Consider the following 22,636-nt stretch of genomic DNA (forward strand, 5'->3'; position numbering starts at 1 on the left):
CAGATGCATTCCTGTCCCAGAGTCACCACAGAGACTGTTTGGAATGCCGCCCCACATTCTCCAAATTCAGGGCACGATCTGGCAAAGGCTCCCTCCCCCACCCTCTTACTTTGGAGGGAGTCTGGGCTCCCTCCTACCCAGGGAGGGCTGGCAGGGCTCTGGCACGGCAGGGGGTGTGATGCCACACATCTTGGGCTTGCATAAGGCAGTTCCTGGAGACCCAGCACTCTGGTTCTCTCTCTCTGCCTGTGAGAAGCAGAATGGGTACTGTCTAGGAGGACTGGGCAGGGAGGGGACAACCCAGAGGACCCATGGCTAGCAGGGAAGGGCCTGGGCTTGAACGTGACTCTGTTGAGACATGGCCAGCAATTCTGGCACTTGGCTGTCATTCGGCTGGCCTGCGCAGGGATTGCCTGTGGGCCTCAGTTTCCCCATTTTATTAAGTTTTAAAATCTGATAGTTTGTGGCTCTCTGATAAAGGCTCGTGCAGTGGGTGTTTGGGGACTTGTTCCAGAAAGGAGCAAAGGGAAGGGGATGCACAGACTGTCTTACCCCTCCTGGTAAACAGCCACTTCCTTCCAGTGGCTCTGGCTCCAGCCTCTCCCCTCCCCTAGAGGTCCAGGTGCTAGTCTGCACGTCCGCCAGCTCCCTTATCTGCCTCCGGGGGATTTGGGTCTTGCTGGGATTTTTCCAGCCCTGCCCCCTCCCTCTGGAGGAGGCGCCTTCCTTAGAGGCCACCAGCCCCAGTCTGGTCACCAGGCTCGCTCTCATCTTCAGTAGCTTCTTGGGCTCCTTTTAGGTTGGGGACTGAGGAGTGGAATCCTACGGGCCAAAGGCAAGGTGGGAACAGGGGGACATTTACACTTTGGCCCACCTCCAGGCGGCTCCCCGCTGGCTCGCATCTTTCCAGACCTTGAGACCTACCCAGTCCCCAATTTTAGGGAGCCCGGGATGAGAAAGAGGCATGGGACCGGGAGGGGGTTCAGATCTAGCCGAGGACACACGCCCGTTCTGCAGTTATAAAAGATTTCCCGGTGGGCAGGAATCGTTTCTCCTCCCATCGCCCAGGTTTCCGAGCGGCCAAAAGACTGGCCGCAAGCCACACAGCTAGGGAGCGCCAGGTGCCCGCGTCCTGGTCAGCGCTCTTCCCACCGCCGGCAATGGGGCTCCCACTTCCTTCCTGGCTCTTGTCCGGTCCTCCAGCCAGCCCCGGCTCTAAGTCCGCCGCGGCAGGAAAACGGACCCTGCGTGTGAACCCGCGGGGCGGGGCGGGGCGGCCCGGCGCCCCAAGCCAGACGGCGTCCCCAGGCAGGGGCCGGGTCCTCGCAGAACAGCGGATCAGGACCCTTATTTTGGCCACAGCCAACAGTTAGGGGGCGCCACCCAGTCCGTGCCTTCGAGGTGCTGGCCGAGTTTGCCCGTTCTTGGCAACCCGGCCACCTGCACCCCCCACCTGGCACCCCTGCCTTCCCTCGCCTCGCCCCTCCCCTCCCTCACCTTGCCCCTCCCCTTCCTCCTCTCGCCCCTCCCCCCTCTCCGCCCCCCTTTCCCTCGCCCCTCCCCTCTCCTCTGCCCCTTCCGTCGCCTCTCTCCCCTCCCCTCTCTCTCCTCTCTCCTCCCCTCCCTCTCCCCCTCCCTCTCCCCTCCTCCCCTTGCCCCTCCCCTCCCTCTCCTCGCCCCTCCCCTCTCCTCTCCCCCTTCCGTCGCCTCTCTCCCCTCCCTCCCTCTCTTCTCTCCTCCCTCTCCCCTCCCCTCCCCTCCTCCTCGCCCTCCCCTCCCTCGCCTCGCCCCTCCCCTCCCTCTCCTCGCCCCTCCCCTCCCTCTCCTCGCCCCTCCCCCCTCTCCTCGCCCCTCCCCCTCGCCCTTCACCTCCCTCGTCTTGCCCCGCCCTTCTCGCCTCGCCCCCGCCTCGCCCCTCCCCCCCGCCTCGCCCCTCCCCCTCGCCTCGCCCCTCCCCTCGCCTCGCCCCTCCCCTCCCCCCTCCTCGCCCCTCTCCTCCCCCTCCTCGCCCCTCTCCTCCCCCCCCTCCTCGCCCCTTCCTCTCCTCTCCCCTCCCTCGCCTCGTCCCTCCCATCCCTCGTCTTGCCCCGCCCCCTCCTCGCCCCTCCCCTCGTCTCGCCGCTCCCCTCCCTTGCCTCGCCCTTCCCCTCTCCTCGCTCCTCCCCTCTCTCCTCGCCCCTCCCTTCCTCGTCTCGCTCTTCCTCTCCCCCCTAGGCCACGCCCCCCTCCGCCCCGCCCTCCGCCCCCCAGCCCCGCTGGGAGTGTCCGGGGGCCGCGCCCAGCTGGGTCGGGACGCGCGCCCTGAGCTGCCCGAGCTCCGCGGGGACTCGGGCCGGGATCCTCGGGCGGCTGCAGCGGCCGGGGCCGGGGCCGGGAGCGGGCCATGATGGGCCGGCGGCGCGCCTTCGCCGTGGACGGCCGGGGTGAGTCGCCCACCCCCAGGTTGGCCGGGCCCCACCCGCCCCGGAGCCGCTTCCCGCCCCCAAGCCGGGCAGCCTCAGCCCTGCCAGCCCCGCGCACCCCGCGGGCGGCCCCCTCCCCGCTGCGCCTCCCTCGCCGCCTCCCTGGAGGGGCGGTCATCAGGGGACGCCATGCAGGCTGGAGCCCCTCTGGGCTCAGGCGTTAAACCAGCCACTGCCTCCGTCCCACTTCCTCCGGCTACGCTTCCCTCGCCTTCCCGCTCCGTCTGAGGATGTGGGGATCCGCCCGCACCCCAGCCCCTTCCGTGGCTGCGGACCCCTCTCCCACCCAGTGACCTCCTGGCCCACTTCCTTGCCCAGAGGGGCCTGGGTTGGCATCCGGCTCCCGCGTGCCCCGCAGCTCGTCCCCGCCCCCCTAGCCTGTTTCCCGTACCGTTCATTCCGCCAGGACGCCCCGTAGCGAGAGGGCCTGGCGGAGGTGACAGTGAGGGGGTGCTAATGCTGCCCCTTCGTCCCTTTCTTTCACTTCAGTTCTTTCATTTTAAACTTTTCATAAAATCTTCACTATTGCTCACTTACAACAAAAGCCCAAATCGGTTATAGCGGTGATTTTTATCACTCGCCCCGTGAGCTGCAGGAGAGACTTCACCTGGCATCCTGATGCCGCAGGGGCTCCCGGAGAGCAGGTTGGATCCCAGGCTTTCCTGTCTGTACCCTCTCCCCTCTCCCTGAAGCTAGATACTGTCCTACTCCCGCTTGGGGAGCAGCAGAAGAGCCTGTGGCTCCCCACTTCTGACTCGGGAGATCGTGGGCTGATCCTAGGTGGAAAGCGCAGGCGCAGGACATCTAAGGGATTGATGGACGTGGCCTGCCAAGGCTTTGCCTACCACACAGCTCAGAGCACGGGTTCCCTGTCGCTAACAACTGTTGTGAAGGGAATCCCATCCACACATCTCCCAGACAGCTGGGGCCATATCCGGGCTGCCCGTGGCTGTCCAGTGCCCGCCCTTCCTCACTGCTCCAGGACACTCCTCCCTGGGGCAGTGCTGCCAGCCATCAGGAATGCTGCGGGTGTTGGGGGTGGCCTGCCCAGCCTGACACTGACTCTCCGTGCAGATGGGGCTGGCGAGGGCCTGGCACGGGGCTGCATAGTGCCTGGAGTCACCAGCACCTACAGACGGATCCCTGACGCTGCCCACGGGAGCTCATCCTGGGAGAGAGGTGACAAGCTCAGAGTCAGCAGGGAGGCACTGTTTCTCAAACTGTCCTCCCGGGACTCAGGAGTGGAGATGGCAGTTGGGGACAGCCCCCTGGCCGCCTTACCGGGCCTTTCTCAGGACTCCCTGGACTTTGAATCCTCAGGGAGTCCTGAGCCCCCGGGCCAGGTGGGCCGGCTCCTGGCCAGCCAGAAGCTGGGGCAGGTGCTGGAGCGCTCCCTCCGGCTCCCAACAGCTCCCGCCAGCTTGTCAGGACAACACCACTCCCAGCGGCCGGCGAGCAAGCCTGAGCATGAAGTGCCCCTTTTTGGAGCAGGAGAACAGGAGTCCATGGAGGCAGACACAGACCTAGAGGCAGGCCTGGAAGAAGAGGCGGTGAGTGCTCACTCTCAGGCTGGGTTTAAGAGTGGAATGGACAGCCTAGTTCCTCTGGTTCTCCCTGGAGCTCTCTCGGGTTGGGGCACTCCCTGCCCCTAATTGATGGGTTGTGTCATAAGTTCTTGCTGCACCCCACTTCCATTTGTGCGCGGCCACCTCCGCAGAGGAGCTGGGCAGCTACGGGGGCCCTGCCTGGCACCATGCCCAGCTGGGCGGTGGGGAAGCCGGCTGCATGTGTTCCTCCTCGGGGCCCACTCTGCTCCCATCTGCTGGCTAAGCCCAGCCTGGCTGCTTGGGGTAGGGCAGGAGCCCTACTGGCTGAAATCTCCCCTATCTCACAATGTCCCACAGGTGGGGGGCCTGGGGCCTGGAGCCTGGGCCTGCCTCCCGGGGCAGGGTCTTCGCTATCTGGAACACCTGTGCCTGGTGCTGGAGCAGATGGCAAGGCTCCAGCAGCTCTACCTGCAGTTGCGGATCCAGAGGCCCCCAGGGGTGAGTGAGATTCAAGTGGGGGAGGGAGAGGACAGATGGGACCCTGGGAACCATGGCTGCCCTCAGAACAGCCTCAGCCCTCTAACCAGGCCCTGATCACCTGTCTCTCCTGTGCATAGGATCCCAGCGAGGAGGAGTCGACCCGAGCCCCTTTACCATCCCCCTTACAAGCCCCAGGCAATGGGGGGCAGCGGCCATGGGAGCTGCTAAGCCAGATAGAGCAGACAGGTGAGGGGCCATCGTGTCTCCCTTTGTCCTGCCTGCCTGGGGTCCCACCAGCAGGTCCTCTGAGCCAAACCTTGATGTGGTGTCTTCTGGCCCTGGCCAACCTGACTGTCTTTCTGAAGGGGCAAAGGCTGCTTCACTCCCAAAGGTGGAGGTGCCCAGTGCCAACCTTCCCAGGCTGCCAGAAACCCCAGTGGAGCCAACATACCACTTGCCATCCTCCCAAGGACACAAGGTAGGGGATGGGTGTATGTGGGGCAGGTGGTGGGCTGGGGTGGGGGGAGGGGAGGTATGCATGGGCACCCTGGGGGCCAGCAACTCTGCGGAAATGACAGGATTGATTCCTGTTTGGAGCAGGCGACTCATCCTGGCTGTGTTGACAGCTGTCTCTGGGAGCTTGGTCGTGGGTCTGAGTGTGGGGAGGGCTCTGGGTGACCCCTCATCCTCTGCTCAGCGGGATATCTCCCACTGGGACAAGGTCAAGGTCCTGCTCAACCGGATCTGCCGGAGAAGCCACCACCACCCTGAGCCCCCTGCCCCTCCTGATGGCTCTGACCCCAGGTGAGCCCCGTGCCCAGCCCAGGTTAGGGCACGGAGAAGAGACTGATGAGCCAGGATGCTGAGATTGTCATGCCAGTTGTCATTATTGTCCCCGCAAAACTTGAGATACAGTCTGGGAGGGACTGCCAGAAGAAACAGTAGTTAAAACACCCCATTTACAGATAAGGAGGCTGGGTTCCGGGTGGGGTTGGGGGTAGTTGCTTTTCCAAAGCCGCACGGTGAGTCAGTGACAGCTAGGACCAGAATGTGGGAAATCTGCCTATCCTAGCTCAGCAGCCCCTCACCCTCAATGCTGACATTTAGGCCACCTTCCAGGTTTGTGGGGAGAGCAAGGTGGAGCACAAAGGATTTCACAGTGGGTGAAGGCCATCGTGCCTCGGGGCTTATACTGAATAGTTCTCCAGGAGGAAGAAATACCAAGTCATTTAACAGCCCCAGGCCACATCCCCACCTGGCTACCCGCCAGTAGATAAATCATGTTCTCTCAACTCTAGGGCCATTGTTAGTTTTATTTCTTCCTTCTAGCCTAATGTCTTCTTTTCGTTCCACAGGATCGAGTCCAGGGACCTCCCTGAAAGGCCTCAGTGCCGCCCCCACCGGAAGACCTTTATGCCGTCATTAGTGATTAAGAAGCAACGAGCAAAAAGCCTTTCTGTAGGCTGAGACCTCTCGGTGCACCTGGTGACCCTGGGTGGAGGGGACTTGCTGTGAAGTCTTCCTCGCCCTTTGCCCGCTTGCTGCTTCTCCACATTGCCAGGAAAAGCTGCTGACGCCTGCCCTCCTCTCTTGAGTTGAGGGCTGAATCTTTCTCCTCTAAGCAGTCTGGTCAGGAGCCCTGGTTTGTTGAGAGGTCCCCAAGATGCAGCAGCTCCAGGGCTCTTCCTCCTCACCAGAAATCCCTGGGCTTCCACAATGTGAACTCACTCATTATCAGGTGTCCGTGGAGTGTTTTTGGCACGGTGACCTGTCTGGGCCCAGCATGTTGCAGATGTGTATTTATGCGCAATGGTATGCATATCTCTGTGTGACTGTCAGTGTTGCAAGCTGGCTGGATCCAACCATCTCTTCTGAAATAATGCATCCAAAGGGTTGATATTCTGGGGGAGGTCACTGCAGAAGGATGGAACTGACCTTTATTCCCCAGTGGGCAGTGACTGAGCTTTCCTCCTCAGAGCCATGCTGGCAGCCCTGGGACAGAGAACGGTGTGGCTTTGGCTGTCTCTGCATGGAATCTTGCCCCAGACTCCTGAAAACTGCACCAGGAATGAGGAAGATCAGGGACAACCTGGGAACTGAATAACTTTCAAAGCCAGTGCTCAGCTTCTCTGCTCTGTACTAGCGTTTACAGGTCCTAACTCAAACCAGATGCCTGTACTAGTTTTTAGACCCTAAGTCAACCTTTCTGAGCCACAGCTTCCTGCTGGGAATATTGACGCCTGCCCTACCTACCTCACAGACTTGTTATGAGGATAAAGTGAGATTAAACTGCCTCAAAGTGCTTTGTAAACGTCAAGTGAATAGGAAAGGGGAAAGTAAGGCTGGAGGGATGATGGGGAGGTCGGAGGATAAGGGGGTGCTGGGATTGCTAATGGGGACTAAAATGGCCAGTCTCCTGGCAAGATTTTGAGCGGGTCATTTCATTGAGGCCTCTTAGATTTCGTATTTGAGAATTAGGGCACTGATTCCTGACTAACTAGGCATGGGGGTCACTGGCTTGAGTCAGGCAAACGAATGTCTCTTAGAAATGGCCACTGATAGGCATCCTTCTCCTCCAGTCAGGAGGGGCTGGTTTCCTTATCTGTTGCAGTCTCGACTGCCAGAGGGAGGCGGGCGTGGTAGGCAGTCGGGGGGGGGTCCCTTGTGTTTGGGGGGCCTGGCTCCCGCTTTCTTTGAGCTCGGAACCAATGATCCGAAGCCTTCTTTTCTGATGGGATTCTTTAGCGAGGACACTACCGAGGCGCGACTTCCTGACGCGCATCCGATCCGGGAAGGCGCACTTCCTCTCCCCAGTTGCCGCGGGATGGCAGGCCGGCGTGGGGGAAGGGAGAGGTCGGCGGAGACGAGGGAGGGACCATATCCGGGAGAGTGGCAGCTTCCGACCAGTGGTCGCGCTTCCGGAGAGGCGCTTCCGGTGGCGGCGGCAGCAGCGGCTGTGGTGGTTCCGGGTGTCTTTGTCCCCCCGGTGTCGCTGCCCTGGCCCGCAGGTGGGTTGGAGGGCCCCCCGCAGCCCCTCTGCGCCTTCGCCCCTCTGCCCCTCCGCTGGCCGAGGGGCTGCGAGGGCCGGGCGGCGAAGATGCGTGGGGCGCGGAAGGGGCCGAGCCCCTCTTTGGACTGCAAGTCCCGTCTCCCTGGCAACGGCCTCGGCCTTGGGGGCGGGCGGGAGGAGGAGAAACCGCGCGCCTCAGTCCTCCCTCGGTGGCCTCGTTGCGGCTCTGCCGGGAGACCCGACGCTGGCGGCTGCTGAGGCCGGAGCGGAGGGCCCGGGAGCGTGGGAGCAGGAGGGTGGCGCGCAGCCGGTTTCGCGTTCTGTCGGCCAGGGAGCTGCCTTCCCACCAGCCGGTCGAGGAAACAACGGGTCGGGCTTCCGGGGAGAGGGCCCACACCATCTCCTCGCCGGCACCGGCCTCCTCCATTTTTCCGGGCCCTGCGTGGAGGGTTTTGGCGGATGTTTTTGAATGCAGGAATGTCATCGGGGCTCTCTCGAGCCCCTCACCCCGCCAACTACTCTGGGGGTGGCGTGGCATAGTGAGAGGAGCGCTAAGTTGTTGGGAGGCCTGGGTGTGAGTACCAGTTTTGTCACTACCTGGTTATGTGGCCCCGGGCAAGTCTCTTGATCTCTCTGAGCATCAGTTTCCTTGTCTGTAAGACAGCGTGACAACATCATCCACCACTAGGTTATTGTGAGGGCAAACTAGAACAATGTAATTTCTTGTTTCATTTCTTACTTCTCTATATTCTCTCCATCCATTGCCTTCATTCATTCTTATTACCCACCTCCCCGTTTTCCTAAATATCCTTAATTAAGATTCTCCACTTTTCCGTGTATAGATGGAAATTTCCCCTATTAGCTGTTAATTTCTTTCTTTTTGGATTGAAGGCTTTTCCCCACGACTCTGAAAGAGGACAGCGTTTCCAATGTCCCAGTTTAAGCGCCAGCGGATCAACCCGCTTCCAGGGGGACGCAACTTCTCAGGTGATCACTTTTCTCCCTACCTGGCCTCATCCTGGGAAGTATGTGCTCTGGAGTTAGTTTGGGGTTTCCCTGGTGGAGAGCAATTTGCTGCTGATGTTCCTGTGGAAAACAGGAGATGCCCACAGTGGTTGCCAGTGAAGCCCTGTGGAGGAGCTGGCTGGAGCTGTAGCCTTTGGATTTACCACATCCTTTGGTTGACTCTAGTGTGTAAGGTGGTAGGGGCGGTTCCTGGAGATTGCTTCTCTTTCCCCATAGGCACAGCTTCAACATCTCTTCTGGGCCCTCCTCCTGGTTTGCTCACTCCTCCTGTGGCCACAGAACTGTCCCAGAATGCCAGGCACCTTCAGGTAGGTTGGGCATCCCTTGTAGTAAGTTTCAGCCCTTGGGACTGAATGCATGGAGGCCTGGTACTCTTCTTCTCTTACATAATAGTGTTTTATCATTCCTGATCCCTCTCCTGGTAGTGGGCTAGTATGGGGTTGCCCAGATAGCCTTCACACTGGAGCATCTTCATTTCTCGCTCCAGGGAAATCTTTAGCGTACGTCTTGGAATTAATGAACTGGAAATCCTAGAAGAAGCTTGTGGGTCAAGAACCAGCTCAAACATGCCCCAACCCCTAATGATGGAGTATGCCCACCACACCTGTACTTCACTCTGTGTGAACTCTTGATGCAGTACGCTGAGCCGGGGCGTGGGTTGAGATGAGACCTTCATGGCAGAGTGCGATTTTGTCCGGTTTCCTCCCTTTTACTTTTCAGCTGTCTCCTTCTCTTACAGGGTGGGGAGAAACAGCGGGTCTTCACTGGTATTGTTACCAGCTTGCATGACTACTTTGGGGTTGTGGATGAAGAGGTCTTTTTTCAGCTAAGGTAGGCTTGAGGTTGGTCCCCTACCGGAAATGCTTATTGGATTCAGTTCTGTCACCATGCTGGTATTGCCCCCACCCCCCTCAGAGCCATTGCTTTGCTGTTTTTGTGCAAGGTGTGGGAAATCTTGATGGGAAAGGCCTCATAGGGGCAGTCAGGGTGGCCTGGCCAGGGTCCCTCTCCTGATGGGGCCTCCTGGCTTGTGTGCTGGCAGTGTGGTGAAGGGCCGTCTGCCCCAGCTGGGTGAGAAGGTGCTGGTGAAGGCTGCATACAACCCAGGCCAGGCAGTGCCCTGGAATGCTGTCAAGGTGCAAACGCTCTCCAACCAGGTATTCATCTCTCCTTAGCATGTGCATTGGAAAGGGGAGGGATGGAAGCCCCTGTGCCCTGACAGCAGGGCAAAACCCTGACTTTTGTTAGGGGGGTGGGACTGCATCTTTCCAAGGTAGTGAGTGCCTCAACCATGGGGTCCCCTGAATTTCCTGGCTCCTGTTCTGCAGCCCCTACTGAAGTCCCCAGCACCTCCCCTTCTGCATGTAGCAGCCCTGGGCCAGAAGCAAGGGATCCTGGGAGCTCAGCCTCAGTTGATCTTCCAGCCTCACCGGATTCCCCCACTGTTTCCTCAGAAGCGTGAGTACGAGTGGCACTATTGTTGGGTGTGGCTTTATGGGGTAGTCTGGATCAATGGACTTTCAGGTTGTTGCTCTTAGCATAGAGGTGGGTACTTCTGTGTACTGGAAGAAAGGTGGGCAATCTGGATAGGTGTTTAGGGTTTTTTTTTTTTTTTTTTTTTGATGGAGTCTCGCTCTGTCACCCAGGCTGGAGGGCAGTGGCGTGATCTTGGCTCACTGCAAGTTCCGCCTCCCGGGTTCACACCATTCTCCTGCCTCAGCCTCCTGAGTAGCTGGGACTACAGGCACCCACCACCACGCCCGGCTAATTTTTTGTATTTTTAGTAGAGATGGGGTTTCACCATGTTCGCCAGGCTAGTCTTGAACTCCTGACCTCAAGTGATCCATCCGCATTGTCCTCTCAAAGTGCTGGGATTACAGGTGTGAGCTACCGCGCCTGGCTGGTTTTTAGGGTTTTTGAGTCACCAGTCATTTCCTTTCTGCAGCTCTGAGTCTCTTCCAAACATCCCACACACTTCACCTGAGCCACCTGAACAGATTTCCTGCCCGGGGCCCTCATGGACGGTTGGATCAGGGCCGAAGGTAAGAGGATGATGTCCCTTTTTTTGGCCACTTGTTGACACTAACATTCTCTTTATTTTATTATTATTTTTTTGTGTTGGCCAGGAAGTGAACCCAGGTCAACTGCTTGGAAGGTGGCTGTGCTTACCACTAACATTCTCTGCCTGCAGCTAGATGCTAGTCCCTTTTCTCTGAAGTATGTAGACACACTGGAATGTATATAAAAATACTGGAATTTTATACAGTGGTTAAGTAAGCAGGGAGTTGATACAGTTCATCTTTCAAAATGTCATATTGAGATACTTCTTAAATACTCTTTGTTTCTAGTCCCTAAGTTGAGATGACAGGAATGGAAACTCTCAATAGTAACATGTCAAAACTAACACTGCAGTATCTGTTCTAGTTGTTTAAAACGTTTCTTTATAGACCCCGTACTCATAAGTATGCTGTTAGAAGGTGTATATTGCACTCTGCCTGGGAGTTCAGGCCTCTGTGCCTTGGACACACAGGCAGCTTTCTCAGCCATGTATGGAGCAAGCATGGCTGATTTGGGCCTTTAGGGTGTCCTGGTGATCCTATCTCATCTGTAGTATTGGGGACCACCAGGAGCATGCTGTCCCATCTTCTCTCCAGTTCACATGTTCCTTCCTCAGTCTCACTCTCCCTGAGTGTTTTGCTTGTACCTCTAAAAGTTAAGCTCTAGACTGGTTTGTTTAAGACTCGTTCTAGTTCTGTGTTCATTTTAAACTTGTTATAATGGAGAATTTCACTATATGCAAGGTAAACAGAAAGGTATGAGGAACCTTATTATACCCATTACCCAGCTTCTTCAAGTATCAGCTACCGTTCTTTTTCATCTTTACCTCCATCTACTCAATGCTCCCACTTGATTTTGTTAAGGTAAAAAATTTTAACATGGAACTTAGATTGAAATGCACACATCTTGACAATTTTGACAAATGGGAAATCTCATGTAACCCTTAACCCTTTTTTTTTTTTTTTTTTTTTTTTTTTTTTTTTTTTTTTTGAGACAAGGGCTTGCTCTGTCACCCAGGCTGGAGTGTGGTGGTGTGATCACGGCTCATTGCAGTCTTGATCTCCCTGGCACAAGCCATCCTTCTGCCTCGGCCTTGGGAGTAGCTGGGACTGCAGGTGTGCACCACCATGCTTGAGTAATTTTTTAAAACGTTTTTTGTAAGGCTGGGTGTGGTGGCTCATGCCTATAAATCTCAGTGCTTTGGGAGCCTGTCTCTACAAAAAGTAAGTAAATATTTATTTATTTTTGTTGGGGGCAGAGAAAGGGTTTTACCATGTTGCCCAGGCTGGTCTCAAACGCCTGGGCTCAAGTGATCCTCCCACTTCAGCCTCCCAAAGCGCTGGGAGCTTTATTTTGAATTCCTGGCTTTGGGATGCAGAGAACAATGTCTCCATTGAGCAGCTACTGCTGAGCTGTGGTTTTTAGACAGGTGTACCCAGCTGGGCTCTGCTGCTGTGGGTCCTGAGAGGTCAGCCCCTGGTGCTGCCTTATGACCTCCTGACAATGTACAGGAAGCGGAGGAAAGTGGCCACACAGTGTACAGCGTTGAGTGGATCATAACAGTTTAGCTAGAGGCCGACAGCGTCTTGTCCTGTGCATCTTCCTGGTCCTCAGTTTCCAGGGACCTTCTACCTTTCACATTGTGTGAGTTTATTAAAGGCTTCATTACAAAATCACAGCAGGTGCTTTCTGAGACAGTGTAGCCTGGGTGAAGCTCTGTGACTGCTGTGGACTTTCTGCTTTAGGGTTAATTTCAGGCTTTCTCTAGTCAGTTGCATTTGATTGTCCTGGATGTGCTGAGGCTCATGCAAGGTCTGTTGTATTACTTTGGCCATTATGCTTCAGCGTCACAGCTTCTACAGAAAGGACGTACAGGCTGAGCATCCTAAATCCTAAAAACCAAAATACTCTCAAATCCAGAACTTTTTGAGTGCTGACACATGGTGCTCAAAGGAAATGTTTATTGAGCATTTCAGATTTGGATTTTTGGATTTGGGATGCTCAGCCAGAAGGTATAATGCAAATATTGCAAAATCTGAAAAAAATTCCAAACCCAGGACGCTTCTGGTCCCAAGCATTTCAGATAAGGGATACTCAACCTATATTACCATTGGGAGGGAGATATTATATTACCGTCGGTTAGTAGAGAGAATGTGCAGACTGGGGCCAGGGGTAGTAGGAAGTAGGTCATTCTGGGGCAGCAACTTTTATTTATTTATTTAGTTTCTCAACTTTTAATTTAGGAAGGACTCAGCCACATTAATGTTTTGCACAGAAGCCAAGCTTTATTTTGAATTCCTGGCTTTGGGATGCAGAGAACAATGTCTCCATTGAGCAGCTACTGCTGAGCTGTGGTTTTTAGACAGGTGTACCCAGCTGGGCTCTGCTGCCGTGGGTCCTGAGAGGTCAGCCCCTGGTGCTGCCTTATGACCTCCTGACAATGTACAGGAAGCGGAGGAAAGTGGCCACACAGTGTACAGCGTTGAGTGGATCATAACAGTTTAGCTAGAGGCCGACAGCATTACTGTGAGCTGGAGAGTTGTCAAAGTGGCTTTGGCATGGGTCTTCTATTAGAAATATGGGCTACTGACATCCCATCGGGGCTAGAGAAGAAGGCCACTTTTGGATGGAGATGCTCATGCACATGGAAGTGACCAAGGCCGACAGAAAAGAACAGGAGTCATGACAAATCTGTTCAGCTTAGGCACTGGGGTGTGAATAGGGAAATCACCCAGGCAGGTCTAAAAGGCAGAACAAAAACCTTCTGGTGAATACAATCAACTCAGTTACCCGGGCACAGAGAAGCAACAGTGGATTTTATTTCTCTCATGTGACATGGGGGGTTTTCCCCTTATCAGTCTGGCACTTTATAATGAATGGTCTAAAGGTTTTTTCTTCTTAACTATTTTTATTTATTGTACCCATATCTGTTGCACTTATAGTGTAATACTGTAGTGACATTATAAAAATGTGTAAAGCAGTACATGCTATTATATAAAATTAACATAAATACGTAGGCTGGGCGCGGTGGCTCATGCCTGTAATTCTAGTACTTTGGGAGGCTGAGGTGGGCGGATCACTTGAGGTCAGGAGTTCAAAACCAGCCTGGCCAAGATGGTGAAACCCCGACTCTACTAAAAATACAAAAATTAGCTGGGCATGGTGGTGGGTACCTGTAATTCCAGCTACTTGGGAGGCTGAGGCAGGAGAATTGCTTGAACCCGGGAGGCAGAAGTTGCAGTGAGCCGAGATCACGCCAGTGCACTCCTGGCCTGGGCAACACAGCAAGACTCTGTCGCAAAAAAAAAAAAAAAAAAAAGTATATATGTGTGTGTGTGTGGTGTGTGTGTGTGGTGTGTGTGTGTGTATGTAAAAATATGTATGGTTTCTACCTTCTTTCTCTTTAAAGGTAACTTATTAACAGGTAGGTATTAAAGAATTTTAGAAAATAATTTTGAAAAGGAAAATCTCTTGCCACTCTTTTCTCCTGTGTTCTAGTTTTTATCTATACATGTGCATACTTAGAGTTCAAATTATTTTTGTGTATGTATAAACAGTTTTCCATATTGCAGCATAATCCTGAGTGTTTTAATGGCTGTGGGATTGTTTTTATTTACTATGAACATTTGGGTATTGCTGAGTATGTATTTGGTTTTTTACTCTCAGTTTATGCTGCTTCATATTTTTCCACACTATGTGTAGCCTTTCTTCTTCTTTGGAATTAACTTTCTTGGGACAAATTTTCAAGAGTGTAATTATTGGAGCAAATGGTTTGAGTGTTTTTATGACTTTAATGTGTATTATTAAGGATTTGTAACTGTCTCTTTTTTTTTTTTGGTGAGACAGAGTCTCGCTCTGTCGCCCAGGCTGGAGTGCAATGGTGCGATCTCGGCTCACTGCCACCTCCGCCTCCCGGGTTCAAGCGATTCTCCTACCTCAGCCTCCCGAGTAGCTGGGATTACAGACGTGTGCAACCACACCTGGCTACTTTTTTGTATTTTTAGTAGAGACGGGGTTTCACCATGTTGGCCAGGCTGGTCTCGAACTCCCGATCTCAAGTGATCCCCCCACTTCGGCCTAAGTGCTGGGATTACAGGTGTGAGCCACTGTGCCCGGCCTTGTAACTGTCTCTTCTAATAAAATTTACTTTATAGAACGCATAGCATGGATCCATATATGTGCCTCTTATTTTTAAAAGAAAAATCAGTTTTTTTCTCATTTCAAAAAGATCGTGTTAACTATAATGAATGAAGTGCAGAAAAACAGAAAGTTATTCGTAAGCTTTCCAGAGGCTTCCACCATTAGCATTTTATTTCCTTTCAGTCTTCTAAAGTTGTTTTTGCAGTAGCTGAGGCCTACTGTGTATACAATGTTGCAGAGTGTGCTTTTTGCTTAACAGGAATGTTTATTAAAAGAGTGTAAATATCCATTTTAATATCTTTGTAACATTCTGTCATATGGCTGTTAGCATGGCTTCTTTTTCCATTTATTGAATATGAGGGATTTCGATTGTTCCCAGTTCTTTTAGTACAGTATGTATTGAATACATATAACAATGTGGTTTCTTACTGTTGGTGATGGGTCAACCTCTAGCGATGACTATGACTCCAAGAAGCGCAAACAGCGGGCTGGTGGAGAGCCCTGGGGTGCTAAGAAGCCAAGGCATGACCTGCCTCCTTACCGGGTCCACCTCACTCCCTACACTGTGGACAGGTGAGTGGCGAGGCTGAGGTGGGCTGAGACTTGGCTGCTGGTAATAGTTTATGTAAATGAGATGGGGTCTATGCAAGTGCACGTGTGTGTTCTTACAGCCTTTTCTTACAAAACGTGTTGTACATACTGTTTGCTGGTTTGCCTTTTCATTGAATGTACTTTAGATTTTATTTCATATGAACATTTATTAGATCCAGTTTATTTTGTTGTTTTTTTTAAGCAACTACACAGTATTCACTGAATGGATGAAAATGGTTTATTTAACCAGTTCTCCATTTGCACTCTATCCTAAATTTTCTTAGAATGAACATCCTTCTACCTACACTTGTGTGTTTGTTGAGATCAATTCCTAGAAATGGAGCATCTGGCTCAAAGGCTTTAAGCTTCCATAGCTATTGCCAGTTCTCCCGAAGAGGCTGTGCCCATTCTGCTCTAACCAGTGGGGTGTGGAGTCCTTATTTCCCCACGCCTTTGCCAACAACACTGTTAGCCGACTTTTTCGTCTTTGTCTGTCTAGTTGGTGACACGTGATAATGTGATTTGCATTTCTTTAATTGTAAGTGAGATTGAGCGTATTTTCCTGGCTTTTAATTCTTACATATTTCTCTTAAGAACCTATTGATGTCAATTTTCTGTTTTTAGGCTTTTGAAGGTTTTGTTACTGATTTGTGAGTTCCTTTATATTAAGGCAATGACACATTTCTCTGTCATGTATTGTGTTTTCTTTTTTCCTTTCCCAGTTTGACTTTTGCCATCTAGAGGTTGTAAATTAAGTGGTCAGATCTGATCTAGCTTCCTTGAGAGGTGCCTTACTTCAAAAGTTCTCAGACTAAAAAAAAATTCGCCCATTTTTTCAAATCTTTGATGGTTTCATTTCTAATGTTTTAGTCTTTGCTCAGTCTGGATTCCCTTGCTGTCTTCCTGTAGCCCCATCTGTGACTTCCTAGAACTCCAGCGCCGTTACCGCAGCCTCCTGGTCCCCTCAGATTTTCTGTCCGTGCATCTGAGTTGGCTGTCAGCCTTCCCTCTGAGCCAACCCTTTTCCCTCCATCATCCGAGCCGGATCCAGGTCTCTTCTGAAAAGGAGGCAGCTCCAGACGCTGGTGCTGAGCCCATCCCTGCAGACGGTGACCCCACTTACAGTTCCAAGGTAAGCTGACAGGCGTCTGTCACTTATCTGATTTCTGGAGGCTGAAGGCAGCTCTATCTGATTTCTGGAGGCTGAAGGCAGCTCTGAGTGTCTCCTCCTGCACAGGTACTGCTGCTCTCTTCCCCGGGGTTGGAGGAATTGTATCGTTGTTGCATGCTCTTTGTGGATGACATGGCTGAGCCAAGGGAGACACCAGAGCATCCTCTGAAGCAGATTAAGGTAAGAGCTGGAGAGCAGGAGGAGATGCATTCACTGGTAATGTCCAGAACCTGTCACGTCTTGAGTGCTCAGCTCCTGTCCCTGAATGCATAAAACAAGGCATCTCGGAGCCGAATGTCCCTCATTTCACCCAGGAGGAAGGTGCAGCTCAGAGCTGTTCTGACTAGTCAGAGAGAGCTAGGTGGCTGGTTCATGTTCACAGATAGAGACCTCACTGTGTGGTGGACTTCCTCACTTCCTGCTGCCTTCATCCTGATGGGTGGCAGCCTTGCCCTGCAGTGGGAGACCCAGGTAATGTAGTTTTTTGTTCTGTATCCCTGATCTCTTTTTGCAGTTCTTGCTGGGCAGGAAAGAAGAGGAGGCAGTGCTGGTTGGGGGTGAATGGTCTCCTTCCCTGGATGGCCTCGACCCCCAGGCTGACCCGCAGGTGCTGGTGCGTACCGCCATCCGCTGTGCGCAGGCCCAGACCGGCATTGACTTGAGCGGCTGTACCAAGTGGTGAGTGGGCTTCCTGAGCCTCAGCTGTACCAACGCACCAGGTTGGGGAGGTTTTGTTGGGGAGGCCCGGTCCCTGCCCCTTTCTGCCGGTTAGCTCTCTGCCCCCTAGTCCCGTTCCTGCCCTCTCTGCTGCCTCAGGGTAGGGTGGGGTGTATGCCAAAAGCTGGCTGAGCCCACAGGCTGCACTTGAGACTCCCTGGAGTTGTCCTTGCACCTTGTAGGGTGCTTGTGTGATTGCGACCTCCCCACTGACTGATCATTTCTTGAGGACTTGGTCTGTAGCTTTCCTGTTGTGTTTTCAAAGCTAGGCTCGCAGTGTGTGCTCATTGAATGCTGACTGGAAACTGAAGCCCTTGCCTGCGAACGTGGTGTCTGCATGGAGTTGTCACTAAGGAAGTTAGTACCTCCTTTTGCCATGTGCAGGTGGCGCTTTGCTGAGTTTCAGTACCTGCAGCTGGGACCCCCCCGGCGGCTCCAGACAGTGGTGGTGTACCTGCCGGACGTCTGGACCATCATGCCTACTCTGGAGGAGTGGGAGGCCCTGTGCCAGCAGAAAGCTGCAGAGGCAGCTCCCCCGACCCAGGAGGCACCAGGGGTAAGGGTGTGCTTTAGCCAGCAGCGGGGGATATAGGTGGCCTAATCCCGGGACCCAGAGGGTCTCATCTCGGCTATTGTCACAGGAAACGGAGCCTGCTGAACAGGCACCTGACGCCTTGGAGCAAGCAGCAGACACCCCTAGACGGAACGCAGAAACTGCAGAGGCCACCACACAGCAGGAAACGGACACTGATCTCCCAGAGGCCCCTCCACCCCCACTAGAACCTGCTGTCATCGCACGCCCTGGCTGTGTAAACCTGTCCCTCCATGGGATTGTGGAGGATCGGAGGCCAAAAGAAAGGATCTCTTTTGAGGCAAGTGTCAGAGTCTTGGGGAGGCTGTGGGCTGGGATCTGTGGGCCTGAAGCAGTCTTTCTTCCTGATGCTCATGGACCCTCCCACCTCCCCATCAGGTGATGGTGCTGGCCGAGCTGTTTCTGGAGATGCTCCAGAGGGATTTTGGCTATAGGGTTTATAAGATGCTGCTGAGCCTTCCTGAAAAGGTCGTGTCCCCACCTGAACCTGAGAAGGAGGAGGCAGCCAAGGAGGAAGCCACCAAGGAGGAAGAAGCCATCAAAGAGGAGGTGGTCAAGGAGCCCAAGGATGAGGCACAGAATGAGGGCCCGGCTACCGAGTCAGAGCCCCCGCTGGTGAGTACCCTGTTACCTCGGGCTGTCATAGTGCTTACCGTGACCGCGGATCTTCACCCCGGGCTCTGTTCCGAGCGCTTCCTGTGCTCTAGCTCATTCCCTGCTCCCTTGCTCAGCATGGACTGAGGCCGCACAGCTAGTAAGTAGCACACTTAGTGCAAGGGAAGGTGGCGCAGAGGAGTGCAGGGAGCACAGCTGAGCAGCCTGACAGCACAGAAACCCCCGTCACTGAGAATGCTTGGCAGAGTGGGGTGCTTTGATTGCCTGATGGTTAACTAGAAAATTTTGTAGGCCGGGCGCGGTAGCTCACGCCTGTAATACCAGCACTTTGGGGGGCCAAGGTGGGCAGATCATGAGGTCAGGAGTTTGAGACCAGCCTGGCCAATATGGTGAAACCCCGTCTCTACTAAAAATACAAAAATTAGCCGGGTGTGGTGGTGCATGCCTGTACTCTCAGCTACTCGGGAGGCTGAGGCAGGAGAATCGCTTAAACCCAGGAGCCAGAGGTTGCAATGAGTCGAGGTCGCGCCACTGCACTCTAGCCTGGGCAAGACAGCAAGACTCTGTCTCAAAAAAAAAAAAAAATTGTAAACCTTTTCTAAAATACTAGTCTGCTTTTTTTTTTTTTTTTTTTGGAGATGGAGTCTTGCTCTGTCACCCAGTTTGAAGTGCAGTGGCGCAACCTCAGCTCACTGCAAAACCTCTGCCTCCCAGGTTCAAACGATTCTCCTGCGTCAGCCTCTCCAGTAGGTGGGATTACAGGCACCTACCACCACGCCCGGCTAATTTTTGTATTTTTGTAGAGGTGGGGTTTCACCATGTTGGCCTGGCTGGTCTTGAACTCCTGACCTCAGGAGTGCTGGGATTACAGGTGTGAGCCACCATGCCCAGCTGCTGCTTGTTTACATACTATCAAATGAATGTAATTTCTTCTGGGACCAAGATCAGCTCCTGAGGAAAAAAGCCCAGGTGTCTGGCGATGCCTTGGCATGCTCTGAATCCCACTTAATGAAATACAATACATGAAATGAGACAGTGTCTGTAGAGCCCTCCATACAGTGCCTGGGGCATAGTTGATACTGAGGTGTCAGCCATGATTACTGTTGGTAATTATGGTAACTGCCTTCCTTTTCCCTATAACCTTCATCTGCCTCTGCAGAAGGAGGATGGGCTTTTGCCCAAACCACCCTCTTCTGGGGGAGAGGAAGAAGAAAAACCCCGGGGCGAGGCTTCTGAGGACCTGTGTGAGATGGCCCTGGACCCAGAACTGTTGCTTCTGAGGGATGATGGAGAGGAGGAGTTTGGTACGTTGAGTGGTGAGAGGGGAGCTCGCAGGCTTGGGATGTAGCTTTCCACCTGTGGCCAAGCTGGTTTTCGTTTTTGGGCTGTGGAGTTGGGTGGGCCCTGCTCTCCATTTATCTTGGGCTTTCTGTAGCAGGAGCAAAGCTGGAGGATTCGGAGGTCCGGTCCGTTGCCTCAAACCAGTCAGAGATGGAGTTCTCTTCACTTCAGGACATGGTGAGGCATCTTCTCAACCTCTCTGGGCCTCAGTGGTGGTGAGGCTTGGCAAGGCCTCTGGCCCACTCCTGGGAGAAGGATGCTTACCAGTGACTTCCTTTCTTGATGGACCCAACACACAGTGTGGTCCTTGGCTCATGGAAGGGCAGGTTCATAGGCTCCAGGAGAACATTTCAGTGTCTGTCGGGGTGAATGGGAGAGGGGTATTTGATCCTCTCCTGAGAGGAGCACAGGAGCTTTTGTGAAAGTGGCCCAGAGAGGAAGGCTGGCTTGGGCGTGATGAACATCAGGCAAGGTGCTTGATGTTTTGTTTTTTAGAGACGGGGTTTCGCTATGTTGCCCAGGCTGGAGCACAGTGGTTATTCACAGGCATGAACATAGTGCACTGCAGCCTCAAACTCCTGGGTTTAAGTGATTCTCCTGCCTTAGCCTCCCCAGTAGCTGGGACTTCAGGCATGCATCACTGCATGCGGCCCGAGCCACTGATTTCTGAACAGGCTGAATCCTGGGCGATAGAGCCACTGAGGGAACTATTTGCAAATCCTGCTCATCTTTGTTTTCATTGCAGCCCAAGGAGCTGGATCCCTCTGCTGTGCTCCCCTTGGACTGTCTGCTTGCTTTTGTGTTCTTTGATGCCAACTGGTGTGGCTACTTGCACCGGCGAGACTTGGAGAGGATCCTCCTTACCCTTGGGATCCGGCTCAGTGCAGAACAGGTACCTTCTTTCTTCTGCACCAGCACATGGGCACAGGCCTGCACTAACTCCTGCTCTAGGTTCCCGCCCATGGCCAGGGTCGGGGACTGGGCCTTCTGATCAGCAGGCGTCTGGGGGTGTGTTTTCTGCAGGCCAAGCAGCTGGTCAGCAGGGTGGTGACCCAGAACATCTGCCAGTACCGGAGCCTTCAGTATAGCCGCCAGGAGGGCCTGGATGGTGGCCTTCCCGAGGAGGTGCTCTTTGGTATGTCCTGGGGCCCTGCAGCCTTCCTGGGGCACGGGTAGGGCAGGCTGCCCTCTGCGGAGACTCCATCCTGAATTCTTTTTCACGGTTCTCTCTAGGAAACCTGGACCTGCTGCCCCCTTCTGGGAAAAGCACGAAGCCAGGTGCTGCCCCCACAGAACACAAAGCCTTGGTGTCCCACAATGGCAGCCTGATCAATGTGGGGAGCCTGCTGCAGCGCGCGGAGCAGCAGGACAGCGGCCGGCTCTACCTAGAGAACAAGATCCACACACTGGAGCTGAAGCTGGGTGAGGGCCTGAGGCTGCGGCCACCATGCGGGCACGTGCAGGCCAGTAGGGAACCCGCTGCTTAGGCTCAGGCCCTGCCCTGTGCTCTGGGCCTTGATGGAGCAGCCATCCTTGTTTCCTTCTCCACCTTGCAGAGGAGAGCCATAACCGTTTCTCAGCCACTGAAGTAACGAATAAGACGCTGGCGGCAGAGATGCAGGAGCTGCGAGCCCGGCTGGTGGAGGCCGAGGAGACTGCCCGGACGGCGGAGCGACAGAAGAGCCAGCTCCAGCGGCTGCTGCAGGAGCTCCGCAGGCGCCTGACCCCCCTGCAGCTGGAGATCCAGCGGGTGGTAGAAAAGGTAAGGTGGGGGTGGATCAGGAGGCAGCACAGCTCCTTTCCCTGAGCTCCAAAAGTCCCCCTAGGGCGCTTGCTCCTGTGTCAGGAGTGACCAGAGGGCCAGCAGGCACCGGCTTCTTCCTTCCGTTGCTTGCCAGGCGGTGTGCCCCTGGTTGCAGGTTCTCTGGAAATTGAGCAGTCAGCAGCGTGCAGCGGGAGCTTCCCAGCAGGAGGCAGTCCGCAGTCCTCAGATCACCTTGCCAGGCCCGATTCTGGGTACATCTGTTTCAAACAGGCTGACAGCTGGGTGGAGAAGGAGGAGCCGGCACCTAGCAACTGACGGCCTCGCACAGAACTGCCATCCTGTGAGGGCAGCGGTGGCGCCTGGCAAAGTTGGAGCCCTTGTGGTACCAGAAAGCAGCGGGAGCAAGACCTGGGAGCCAGGGCAGGGGTGGCTGACCCCATGCTCAGCCTCTAGGGGACGGCAGGCCATTAGGCTGGGGGCTGTGCTACGTGGGATGGATGTGTGAGGAACCCTGGTTCCACTTAACAACTAAATACAACATCTTTTGCACCCCTAGAATGTCATTTTGCCCTCAACCCTGGTATTTCTCCTGGGGCCCTTTTAGTCTTGTGCTGACTTTCTCCTGTCCTCTTCCAGTTTAGAATAAGACAGACAGGGGAGAAAAAGGCTTTTCGAGTGTGGGACAAGGTCTGATGTCAGTGAACTGAACTGAAGAGACAGACAGATGTGGAGCCTGGTTGGGGCTAAGCAGTCCCCTCCCCCGGATGGCACAGGCTCTGCTAGGTTCCGGACACAGGCTCCTGGGGGAAGGGTCTCCCTTGGCCATCACGGGAATGGAGTTCATGCTAGAAAGTGCTCAGTGTTGGGCTGGGTTTGCCAATAGAACACTGTGTTCCAGTCACCCCAGACTCGCCAGAAGAAACCAGCACCTCTTTCCCGTGGCTCCTGTGTTCAGAATGTGGTATTGGCTCTGGCCCAGCCTTCTCCCCTGTTACCCATAATTCTTGCCTCTTTCCATAATCCGTGGTTTCAGTTTGACTTTGTATATAAAGTTGGGGTTTTTTTTTTTTTTGGCTTGTTTTTTAAATAAACCAAAGTCAAAAACAAACTGAGTGTGTCCT

At 54.1% G+C, this 22,636-nt stretch overlaps 3 protein-coding genes across 4 annotated transcripts; 2 read left to right on the forward strand and 1 right to left on the reverse strand.

The window, feature by feature from the left end:
- The first annotated feature begins 2,201 nt into the window (after positions 1-2,201).
- C8H8orf58 (chromosome 8 C8orf58 homolog) lies at positions 2,202-6,783 on the forward strand. The gene is given in 8 exon segments (XM_030816968.1): positions 2,202-2,423; positions 3,537-4,012; positions 4,367-4,507; positions 4,627-4,735; positions 4,855-4,967; positions 5,187-5,293; positions 5,845-5,930; positions 5,933-6,783. Coding segments are annotated over 8 exon segments (1,203 nt in total). The 5' UTR covers positions 2,202-2,383; the 3' UTR covers positions 6,064-6,783.
- On the reverse strand, positions 5,787-8,384 carry LOC105740127 (cuticle collagen 2C-like). The gene has a single exon (XM_030816969.1). The coding sequence runs from the start codon at positions 8,035-8,037 to the stop codon at positions 7,243-7,245; it is 795 nt and encodes a 264-aa protein (XP_030672829.1). The 5' UTR covers positions 8,038-8,384; the 3' UTR covers positions 5,787-7,242.
- On the forward strand, positions 7,391-22,623 carry CCAR2 (cell cycle and apoptosis regulator 2). 2 transcript variants are annotated; one of them, XM_030816962.1, is made up of 21 exons: positions 7,391-7,497; positions 8,391-8,486; positions 8,742-8,833; positions 9,265-9,356; positions 9,568-9,682; positions 9,854-9,983; positions 10,471-10,567; positions 15,177-15,296; positions 16,224-16,446; positions 16,552-16,665; positions 17,000-17,163; positions 17,587-17,758; positions 17,844-18,074; positions 18,173-18,409; positions 19,569-19,713; positions 19,845-19,927; positions 20,496-20,642; positions 20,774-20,885; positions 20,984-21,172; positions 21,307-21,512; positions 21,649-22,623. In XM_030816962.1, exons 2-21 carry the CDS (start codon positions 8,429-8,431, stop codon positions 22,018-22,020), a joined length of 3,099 nt encoding a protein of 1,032 aa, XP_030672822.1. In that variant the 5' UTR covers positions 7,391-7,497; positions 8,391-8,428; the 3' UTR covers positions 22,021-22,623. The 2 variants fall into 2 exon arrangements, with proteins under 2 accessions (XP_030672822.1, XP_003272903.1); XM_003272855.3 differs by having other exon boundaries at positions 21,786-22,623.
- The last annotated feature ends 13 nt before the right edge of the window (positions 22,624-22,636 follow it).

This window comes from Nomascus leucogenys, chromosome 8 (genome assembly GCF_006542625.1).
Source record: "Nomascus leucogenys isolate Asia chromosome 8, Asia_NLE_v1, whole genome shotgun sequence".
NCBI lineage: Eukaryota > Metazoa > Chordata > Mammalia > Primates > Hylobatidae > Nomascus > Nomascus leucogenys.

What these genes read in the sequence shown, in the direction of transcription:
- CCAR2 (XM_030816962.1), top strand. Translation starts at nt 8,429, where the DNA reads ATGTCCCAGTTTAAGCGCCAGCGGATCAACCCGCTTCCAGGGGGACGC. An exon ending in AGAATGCCAGGCACCTTCAG is followed by an intron (nt 8,834 to 9,264) that starts GTAGGTTGGGCA and finishes CTTCTCTTACAG; the next exon opens with GGTGGGGAGAAACAGCGGGT. An exon ending in ACCCCACTTACAGTTCCAAG is followed by an intron (nt 16,447 to 16,551) that starts GTAAGCTGACAG and finishes CCTCCTGCACAG; the next exon opens with GTACTGCTGCTCTCTTCCCC.
- LOC105740127 (XM_030816969.1), bottom strand. Translation starts at nt 8,037, where the DNA reads ATGCCACGCCACCCCCAGAGTAGTTGGCGGGGTGAGGGGCTCGAGAGA.